The following is a 10958-nucleotide window of genomic DNA, read 5'->3' as shown; positions in this document are numbered from 1 at the left end:
GTGATTTCAGAGTGAAATATTACAAACTGACTGTTTTCTTTAACTTATTTCTGTTTATTAGTTTTACATGTTTGCATTTGTTTTGTTTTAAAAAAAATTACATTTAGTGTTTTACTGCTGTTTTTAATATTGTGTTTCTTCTGATTTTTATCTATTGTTTTTACTTCTCTCCTCTCTAAACCATCTAACTGTATTTAAGGCAGTTCTCCACCTGAAGCAGCTCCAACAGTTTCATGCTGCTCTCTCACACTAACGCATCATTGAATAATAATTCTTTACTTTAGAGACTTTAAATGCATTTTGCTTGAGACTATTTTTAGGTAACTGTCTTGAGTAAAAGGATCTGAATACCTCATTCAGCGCTGATTATAAGACAGCAAAATAATTATATGAATACAGAACAAGACATCACAACTGAAAAGGTGTATAGATTAAACATTAAGAGCGCACAGGTGGATATTATGGATATGATAAGACACTGATGCTAAGGAAGCTCACAAATGAATATTGTGCAATCAGAGACACTGATTTATATTCTAACATGTGACGTACATGTTTGTTTTTTAAGAAAGATGGATGGAAGAAAGCCTCGATGAGGGAAGGAAGGAGGAGGGGAGGCTAGCCTGAGGAGGAGTCAGGACTTTGGCTCTCTATTGATCAACAGTTATGGCTACTGGGACTCAAAGGGAAAACTAGGTGAACAGAAGAGCTACAGTTAGGAGCAGCTGCATGTGTCAGTCCTTATGTTGGACTCACTGTACCGTCTATCACAGCACTACCGTCTGATTATAACCAGAAGATTCCACTCAGCAGAGTTTGTTGAGCTTTAAATCAGGGGAAAGGTGCTGAAATCCACAGGAAGCAGGGTGGAGTTCCCCCTCGTCCTGTGTTCGTACCCCTGGTTTTTCATACAAACCACGCCAGACAGCGGTGGGCTGTTGGCGGCGTCCTCAGCCAGTTAGTCGACTTCGCCCACCAGCTCGTCAGCATCCTAACGGATTCAATCTGGTGACGGGAAAACAGCTTCCTGCTTCCTCTTAGTGTTCCCGATCGCGGCGTCGCACCGGCACCGCGAACAGCGGCAGGGTCCTTGTTGGCGACGACAGTTCGGGGTCAGAGTTCGTCGCGAGGGGGTCTTCGGCCTTGTTGTTGCCGCGGCGGTCCGAGGGCACGGAGGACAGGTCTTGGCACACCTCGTAGGAGCATTTCCTCTTCTGGAGGGCCTCGGCTCGCACGGCCAGGGAGCGAGCGCACACCGTCAGGAGCACGATGAGCGTGCCCAGGAGGAGCGACACCATCGGCCAGAGGACGCAGTGCAGCAGGACGCTGGTGTCGTGGGAGCGACGCCACAACACGTCGTCGGGCCTGAAATCAGAGGACAAAAAGTGAAGACAAAATTAGTAAGAGTGGAGTTTATTATTTCTGTTTTTTAGAAACGACATCAGCTGCAGTTTGATACTAAACAGTTCAAGATGAGCTCCACCTCCACCAAGGAAGGAAGGAAAGGATGGAGAGATGAGGGAACAAAATAAGGAAGCATGGAAGGAAGGATGGAGGGAAGGAAGGAAGGATGGAGAGATGAGGGAACAAAATAAGGAAACATGGAAGGAAGGAGGAAAGGAAGGAAGGAAGGATGGAAAGATGAGGGAACAAAATAAGGAAGCATGGAAGGAAGGATGGAGGGAAAGGGGGAAGGCAATAAGGAAGGAAGGGTGGAGAGACGAGAGAACAAAATATGGAAACATGGAAGGAAGGAAGGAAGGAAAGGGGGAAGGAAAGAGGGAAGGAAGGATGGAGGGAAGGAGACGAGGAAGTATTGAGAAGTATTTTCACTTTGTTGTTTGTAGTAAAAGTCACAGAAGAAGAATCAGTTCTTATTTAAGAACAAACAGTTGTTGAAGGACACCAGCAGAATATTTATCTCTAACCTCCCTGCACTTTTTCTCCACCTTTCTTTTAATGTATTTCTTTTTAAAACCCTTCGAGTGCTCCGGTTCTTTGCTCTCCTCATCTGTGGCGTCCCAGCGGGCCGTCAGTTATGAGGCAGCGTTTCCCTCGTCCCGATGCTTCTGCATAGCACAGATAAAGATAAAACCAGCCAAGGTCACACAGGTGAAGCGCCGCCTGTGGATAATAGGAGGATTAAGCCGACACGCTAAAGGAGATCTCTCTGCTCTCCTCTCATCTCTCTTCTCTCTCTCTCTCTCTCTCTCTGTCTCTCTGTCTCTCTCTCTCTCTCTCTGTCTCTCTCTCTCTGTCTCTCTCTCTGTCTCTCTCTCTCTCTCTCTCTCTGTCTCTCTCTCTGTCTCTCTCTCTGTCTCTCTCTGTCTCTCTCTCTCTCTCTCTCTGTCTCTCTCTCTCTCTCTCTCTCTCTGTCTCTCTCTCTCTCTCTCTGTCTCTCTCTGTCTCCTCTCTCTGTCTCCTCTCTCTCTCCTCCTCTCTCTCTCTCTCTCTCTGTCTCTCTCTCTCTCTCTCTCTCTCTGTCTCTCTCTGTCTCTGGTCTCTCTCTCTCTCTCTGTCTCTCTCTGTCTCTCTCTCTCTCTCTCATCTGTCTCTCTCTGTCTCTCTCTCTCTTGTCTCTCTCTCTCTGTCTCTCTCTCTGTCTCTCTCTCTCTCTCTCTTCACTCTCTCTCTTCTCTCTCTCTCTGTCTCTCTCTCTGTCTCTCTCTCTCTCTCTGCTCTCTCTCTCTGTCTCTCTCTCTCTGTCTCTCTCTGTCTCTCTCTCTCTGTCTCTCTCTCTCTCTCTCTGTCTCTCTCTCTGTCTCTCTCTCTGTCTCTCTCTCTCTCTCTGTCTCTCTCTCTCTCTCTCTCTCTGTCTCTCTCTCTCTCTCTGTCTCTCTCTCTCTCTGTCTCTCTCTCTCTGTCTCTCTCTCTGTCTCTCTCTCTCTCTCTCTCTCTGTCTCTCTCTGTCTCTCTCTGTCTCTCTCTCTCTCTCTGTCTCTCTGTCTCTCTCTCTCTCTCTCTCTCTCTCTCTCTGTCTCTCTCTCTCTCTCTGTCTCTCTCTCTCTGTCTCTCTCTGTCTCTTCTCTCTCTGTCTCTCTCTCTCTCTCTCTGTCTCTCTCTCTGTCTCTCTCTCTCTCTCTGTCTCTCTCTCTCTCTGTCTCTCTCTCTCTGTCTCTCTCTCTCTCTCTGTCTCTCTCTCTCTCTGTCTCTCTCTCTCTGTCTCTCTCTCTGTCTCTCTCTCTCCTCTCTCTCTCTGTTCTCTCTCTCTCTCTCTCTCTCTCTCTCTCTGTCTCTCTCTCTCTCTCTCTCTCTCTCTCTGTCTCTCTCTCTCTCTCTCTGTCTCTCTCTCTGTCTCTCTCTCTCTCTCTCTCTCTCTGTCTCTCTCTCTCTCTGTCTCTCTCTCTCTCTCTCTCTCTCTGTCTCTCTCTCTCTCTCTCTCTCTCTCTCTCTCTCTCTCTCTCTCTCTCTGTCTCTCTCCTCTGTCTCTCTCTCTCTCTCTCTCTGTCTCTCTCTCTCTCTCTCTCTCTCTCTCTCTCTCTCTGTCTCTCTCTCTCTCTCTCTCTCCCCTCTCTCTCGTTCTTCTCCGTCTCATCAGTTTTCGGTCACAGCAGGAAACGAGGCGACGTAACCTGAATACTCTGATCGGCTGATAACTCTCCTCTTACTCCTCTTGTCTTATTCACATCCAGAGTAAAAGTACTGACGAATACTTTGAACTCTGAACTCAGAACGTCTCCCTGTTGGATCTGATGGTTCTGGATCATTTCACTTATTGATTCTTCATAAATTCTGGTGTTTGGATTTTAATACCTGGTGACATTTTATTTTATTTTGGTTTTCATGTTTACACTGTTAGATGTATGTATTATATATATTTTAGGGTTGTTTTTTAGTGCCGCTGTAGAGGCCTGTATTAATAACCTGTGATTGATTGATTGATTGATTGATCAGAATCAGATTTACTCTAATAATCCCCAGGGGGAAATTGCTTTTTGTTACACACAGCTCCAAAAGAATAAGAATAAAGTAATGATACAAATAATACCACTACTACTAATAACAACATGTACATTCAGAGTGAGGACATGTATTGATATTGATTATATTGATTATATTGATTGATATTGGTATATATTTATCATCAGTCGGTGGATAAAAACTATAAAAGTTCAGTCAAGTTTTTCACTTGAGTGTTGTAAGTATTCAAAAGTATTTTTTATTAAGAAAATTACATAAATTAATTTTATTGTTTAAAAGAAAAGTTGTTTCTTCTTTTTTTGTTGTATTTTCTGCATTTTAATCAATCAAACAATCTTCACATGATCAATCAATCAGGCATGAACTCATTTTTAAGAAATTATGTTGATTGAATTGAATATGAATTATATATAGTGGTTCTGGGTTTACAGAATATATCAAAGAATAGTAATAAATAGAATAACTCAGGACGCAGAATCGAATGGTTTCTTTATAATTCAGTATTTCTACACTGAGTTATTGGTAATAAACTTTCAACCTGCCTTAGTTTTATTAATTAATTGATTACATTCACATCACATTTAATGTTCCTGTTGATTCAGTGTGTCACACATTTATTTTAGCTTTATTGTTTTATGTTTTGGTGATTTAATGTTGCAAAAACAATGGAGAGACAAATAAAGAGAGACATAAAGCCTCTTTGGGCCCAACGGTGTCACATGACGGACGCCATTGTTGTAGTCACACGGCTCAAAGCCCGGAGCACTTCCTGTGGGGCCGGAGGAGGTCACGTGATCAACAGATCCCCTTATGACATCATAATGGGAGCCAAATCTAAACGGCCTGTTTTCCTACACGTTTACTGAAGGAGAGAGGACAGTCTCACATATCTATGTTGAAAAGACGTTACAAAGTATAATGTTCTCTTGCTGAAATGCACAGTGGGAGTTGTAGTTCCAGAGAGGCAGATATTTAGCGAGCTCCACTGTCAGCCGACCTCCCGACAAACAACTTAAAACACGATGACGGAGCTTCTCTGCGTCTGAGACATCCTCCCGTCGTGCTGCTCCACAGCTGAGAAAGTTCTCCGTCATGACACGGAGCTAAAAGACCCTAAAAGGTCGCGGGCGGCGGATTGAGAAGTGAAAAAAGGATCTGTGATAAAAAAAAAGAGACGCCCATGTGATGCTGCAGGCCGTCTGTGATCTCCGTGGTAACAATGATGTGTCACTAAGGTAAATTTCACAGCATCACACATCTGCAGCTTCCAATTTATCTGGTTCACACCTTCAAGTAGACAACGGACATGTGTGTGTGTGTGTGTGTGTGTGTGTGTGTGTCTGTGTGTGTGTGTGTGTGTGTGTGTGTGTGTGTGTGTGTGTGTGTGTCTGTCTGTCTGTGTGTGTGTGTGTGTGTGTGTGTGTGTGTGTCTGTGTGTGTGTGTGTGTGTGTGTCTGTGTGTGTGTCTGTCTGTGTGTGTGTGTGTGTGTGTGTGTCTGTGTGTGTGTGTGTGTGTGTGTGTGTGTGTGTGTGTCTGTGTGTGTGTCTGTCTGTGTGTGTGTGTGTGTGTGTGTGTGTGTGTGTGTCTGTGTGTGTGTCTGTCTGTGTGTGTGTGTGTGTGTGTGTGTGTGTCTGTGTGTCTGTCTGTCTGTCTGTGTGTCTGTGTGTGTCTGTCTGTGTGTGTGTGTGTGTGTGTGTGTGTCTGTGTGTCTGTGTGTCTGTCTGTGTGTGTGTGTGTGTGTCTCTGTCTGTCTGTGTGTCTCTGTCTGTCTCTCTCTCTGTGTGTCTGTCTGTGTGTCTGTCTGTCTGTCTGTCTCCCTGTGTGTCTGTCTCTCTCCCTGTGTGTGTGTCTGTCTCTCTCTCTGTGTGTCTGTCTCTCTGTCTCTGTCTGTCTGTCTCCCTGTGTGTCTCTCTCCCTGTCTGTCTGTCTCTCTCCCTGTGTGTCTGTCTCTCTGTGTGTCTGTGTGTCTGTCTCCCTGTGTGTGTGTCTCACCTCCTCTGCTGGTTGAAGAAGCAGGTGAAGGCCTGGCTGCTGACCTCTTTGGTGAAGTAATCTTCCCACCACAGAACGCTGTCCTTGTTCTTCTGGTTGTCCCTCTCACAGGGGGGGACGTAAGAACACTGAGAGACAGAAAACAGATCAATATCAACGCTGCAGCCTTCAATAACATATGACGGGATGAGACGATCCTTTATCGATCACCCACAGGAGGAATTCAGGTGTTGCTGCAGCAGAAATAAGATGAGGACGTTTAAAAAAAGTATGTAAATATACACACACACCAGACTACATTCACTAAAACAGGGATTTTAGAAGGTATTTGCTGACCTACTTCTGTCTCCATCAGTTACTTTGTTTTTGTTATTGTGTGATGTTTGTGTTTCAAACTGTTACTTCAGATCCAGCACAATATTTGTGTGACACATAATGGCACAAATAAACTAGCCAATAGAGGCAGCAGCAAACCAGCAGCTCCTGTGTCCTGTTCTCTAAAATCCCTGTTTTAGTGAATGTAGTCTGGTGTGTGTGCTGTTTGTGGTTAAACCAAAAGGATCTTCCAGGTCTCTCTCTGTAGGGATCCTTTCCATCATGCTGTCACACACTTAGAATAACACTCTGAGCCTGTCAGTGGATCAAACAAGCTCTTTTAGTGGACCTACTACTAAGTAAAGCTTCAGTTTTTTGCTGCATGAGAACTTAACTCAAAGTTGATATCTTTACCGTACACTTTGTTTCTTATTATCTATCTGTCCTAGATTGATCAGGAGCATGACAGTCTCTAAAAAGGAGTGTGGTCACTCAGCAGGGGGCGCCGTAATAAGGTCAAAACAAAGCGACGAGCTGGATGCTGATTGGCTCAGAGGGGGTCGGCATCGTTGTCTTCCTCTTCAGTTTAGTTTTAGTTTCAGCTTCCAAACATACATAACCTCTCTCTCTCTCACACACACACAGAGATTCTCGTAGCAGGAGGTTGATTGGTGCCTGGCTGGATCAACCTGTTGCTATGACGATGATGTGATTGGTTCAGAGGAGGGGGTGGCGGGGGAGTTGTGGTGATTGCGACCTAAACTACATTTCACCTCAACACAGCGAACAATATCTCATCAAAATGGCAGACGGGACACTGAAATGTGTCTAAACGTGTCTCCATCAGGACCAGAGCAGGAACTGTATTTATATAAAAAACAAATGTCACAGTGAGGCAGAGCATCAGTCCAAAGCTCAACACGTTCAAATTATTCAAAGTAAGTACAGCTGTTAAATAAATGTAGTACTGGAGTAGAAAGTGACAGAAGTTATCGTTGTTAGCGTGTGACAGCATCATGGAAAGGATCCCTACAGAGAGAGACCTGGAAGATCCTTTTGGTTTAACCACAAACAGCACACACACCAGACTACATTCACTAAAACAGGGATTTTAGAGAACAGGACTCAGGAGCTGCTGCTCTGCTGCTGCCTCTATTGGCTAGTTTGTTTGTGCCATTATGTGTCACACAAATGTTGTGCTGGATCTGAAGTAACAGTTTGAAACACGAACGTCACAAAATAACAAAAACCAAGTAACTGATGAGACAGAAGTAGGTCAGCAAATACCTTCTAAAATCCCTGTTTTAGTGAATGTAGTCTGGTGTGTGTGCTGTTTGTGGTTAAACCAAAAGGATCTTCCAGGTCTCTCTCTGTAGGGATCCTTTCCATGATGCTGTCACACACTTAGAATAACACTCTGAGCCTGTCAGTGGATCAAACAAGCTCTTTTAGTGGATCTACTGTGATCAGGTGCAGTTGTCCCAAAGGATCACGTTGCAGCCATTGCAGCCCGTTTGGTGGCTGCTGGCTGAGGTGATCTACTGGACCAGTTCCAACACTTTTACTACCTACCAGTCACTCAGACACCAGGATGTACAGAAATAGAGCCCAGATTTATAACTAGTGGAGTTCTCCTGTAAAGACTCCCAGATGTCTCCATAGAGAACTTTTACAGGACATCAGTGCTTCCTGGTGGTTTCAGTGTCTCAGTGTCGACTGCAGACATCTTTCACCTCCACTCAGCAGGAAAAGATGCTTTTATGAGCTCGTGTGGCCAAACAGATCAGATCAGATCAGATCAGATCGGATCTTTGCCGGATTTGTTTTCTCGTCTGATTGCATCACGTCCCCCTCTCTCCCCCATCCCTCCCTCTCTCTCTCTCTCTCTCTCTCTCTCTCTCTCTCTCTTTCTCTCTCTCTCTCAGGTAATTGCCAGCTTACTACTCAGCTCAGCTCAGCAGCCATTCATCCTCGACACCATTCATCACTCGGCCAATCAAACACGCCTCATCCGATGACATCATAAGTGGGTCGCCCGGCTGGATGATTGCGGTTGCCATGCCAACAAGCTGAGGTACAAATTACATACATATGTGTGTGTGTGTGTGTGTGTGTGTGTGATTTAGTCCCTAATAAATGAGATCAATCCAGCGTGAGTGTGTTGACATGTGGAGGGTTTTCGGCCTCCTGCTCGCCGGACGGACGGACGGACGGACTGCAGGCTTCTCCAGATCTACGCTCATTTACATTCTGCTCTCAGGTGCTGTGGTGACTCCAGGTTGTTGATATTCAAAGCAGGGACACGCTGATGCATTGGAAGCGGTTTTTGGATCCGGTTTGTCAGCGCTTGTGTTGTTAAAAAAAGGCCCGAATAAAGTCAGAGGAAATGAGACGTGATGTCATGGTTTGTTTTTGGTTGTTCTTCTGTCTTTGTGATTGATCTATTTATTCTTTCTTGTTCGTGCTGTTAGTTGGCAGATTCTTCTTCTTCAAGTGCTATGATTTGTAGCTACAATTAAACAAAGTGTGAAGTTGTTATGAACCTGATGAAAACAGTAAATAAAATAGAGGAATATGATGATATTCATATATTCAAGTGGGTTTAAATGACTTGACAGTGGACATAGCATTTTAAATGGTAACTAAAACACCTAACTAGTTTTACATATCTTGGTGTCTGAGTGACTGGTAGGTAGTAAAAGTGTTGGAACTGGTCCAGTAGATCACCTCAGCCAGCAGCCACCAAACGGGCTGCAATGGCTGCAACGTGATCCTTTGGGACAACTGTACCTGATCACAGTAGGTCCACTAAAAGAGCTTGTTTGATCCACTGACAGGCTCAGAGTGTTATTCTAAGTGTGTGACAGCATCAGGGAAAGGATCCCTACAGAGAGAGACCTGGAAGATCCTTTTGGTTTAACCACAAACAGCACACACACCAGACTACATTCACTAAAACAGGGATTTTAGAGAACAGGACACAGGAGCTGCTGCTCTGCTGCTGCCTCCATCAGTCAGTGTGTTTGTGTTATTGTGTGTTACACAAACTATTGTGTTGGATCTAAACTAAACCTTTAAAACACCAAAGTCACACAATAGCAAAAACAAACTAACTGATCAAGGCAGCAGTACAAAAGTAACTATCCTCTAAAATCCCTGTTTTAGTGAATGTAGTCTGGTGTGTGTGCAGAGCGATATAACGGCTGTTTAGAATAAATAATAGAATAAGTAATATAATATACTTATCAAGTAAGTAAGATATATACTATACAGTAAGTATATTCATAAGGTAATACTTTTGCACTTAATGGTCCCATATTATGCAAAATCCACTTTTTCATGTCTTTTCAACATTAATATGTGTCACTGGTATCTAGGAGAAAAGACCGTCTGCTCTCTTTTCCTCCGTTAAATCATGTAAACCTGCTCCGGTTGGACCTCCAAACACCAGCATGACCTTCAAAATGAGCACAATATGGGACCTTTAAGTAGAAATTTGAATGCAGGAGTTTTACTTGTATTTTACTACTTTTACTTGAGTAAAAGATCTGAGTACTTCCTCGACTCCTGAGGCCAAATCTAGTAAAATAAATCAAGTGTGATTAAAAAAAGGTCTTTCTTTTCCATTTAGCATCAACAGAAGAAGAGTTAAAGTCAGGAGGAAGATGTCACAGATTATTTCTTTAAGAACAATTTAAATGGAGGGATGTGAGAGAGGAGAGAGGATGGGGGAGGCAGAGGCTCCTGGCTGGGCAGGGACTCACCGACGCCCCCCCCCCCCCACCTGGAGCTCCAGAAGCTCTGCCTCATTACGCTTAATTAGTTTAAGTTAGCAGGACACACACACACACACACACACACACACACACACACACACACACACACACACACACACACACACACACTTGCTGCCGTCATTCCTCGGTGATTACATTACGTTTCCCCCCTGAAGAAACACACGCTTTCACAAATTAATAGCTCTTTCTGCTGACCTTTTCAGCTGGTATGCTGTGTTTCTGCACTAATGACGACCCCGCATGGACAAACATGACAAAACAGTCCCCCACACTTTGCCTCCTCTGTCTTTAAACGATGGGTTTGGGATCAGAGGTCCTTGTTAATACTAAAACAGCGGAGGTGAGGGGCGTCCGTCAGCCGAGCGGCGCTGCCCTCTGGTTCCCCGCCGCTCCTGTCATTTACATTTATAACATAATCAAGTCATAAATGGGGAAATTAGTCGGCGAGTAATTGGCTGAGTGAAACCACCCACCTGCCTTCATCTCCTCTTTTCCTTCCTCTCGACGCCAGATCACCATTTAACAGCCGAACACATTATTTAGTGCTGATTTGCTCTTTAAATGACAGGAACTGGAAGAGAGAGGCTCAAATTAATCTGAAACTGTGAGATTTCTCCTGCTGCAGAGCACTCGGAGTGGATCTGCAGGGGCCGATGTGGTTATTGATCCATACCTGTGGGTCATTGAGCCCATGCACATGCACAGATTTTATTTGTTGGAAACCTCGACGTGACAAAGCATTTGTTCATTTTGAACATTTGACCACCACATCTTACATAACTTGTTCAGTTTAGAGCTGAAATAATGATCTGATCAGTTGATTGACAGTAAACCAGCGCACTGTTTTTGTACAGATGTTTGGGACAACTGCACCTGATCACAGTAGGTCCACTAAAAGAGCTTGTTTGATCCACTGACAGGCTCAGAGTGTT

General features: G+C 44.3%; 1 protein-coding gene across 1 annotated transcript in view; it reads right to left on the bottom strand.

The window, feature by feature from the left end:
- Nucleotides 1–1037: 1037 nt before the first annotated feature.
- LOC139221673 (calcium-activated potassium channel subunit beta-4-like) overlaps nucleotides 1038–10958 on the bottom strand; it is a 24501-nt gene continuing 14580 nt past the window's right edge. Inside the window, exons 3-4 of the mRNA XM_070853591.1 lie at nucleotides 5915–6042; nucleotides 1038–1365 (exon numbers count right to left, since the gene is read on the bottom strand). Coding sequence (XP_070709692.1) covers nucleotides 1038–1365; nucleotides 5915–6042 — 456 coding nt within the window. The remainder of the gene's footprint in view (nucleotides 1366–5914; nucleotides 6043–10958) is intronic.

Source organism: Pempheris klunzingeri, chromosome 22 (assembly GCF_042242105.1).
Source record: "Pempheris klunzingeri isolate RE-2024b chromosome 22, fPemKlu1.hap1, whole genome shotgun sequence".
In the NCBI taxonomy this organism is placed as follows: domain Eukaryota; kingdom Metazoa; phylum Chordata; class Actinopteri; order Acropomatiformes; family Pempheridae; genus Pempheris; species Pempheris klunzingeri.
This window is presented reverse-complemented; position numbering and strand designations above follow the sequence as displayed.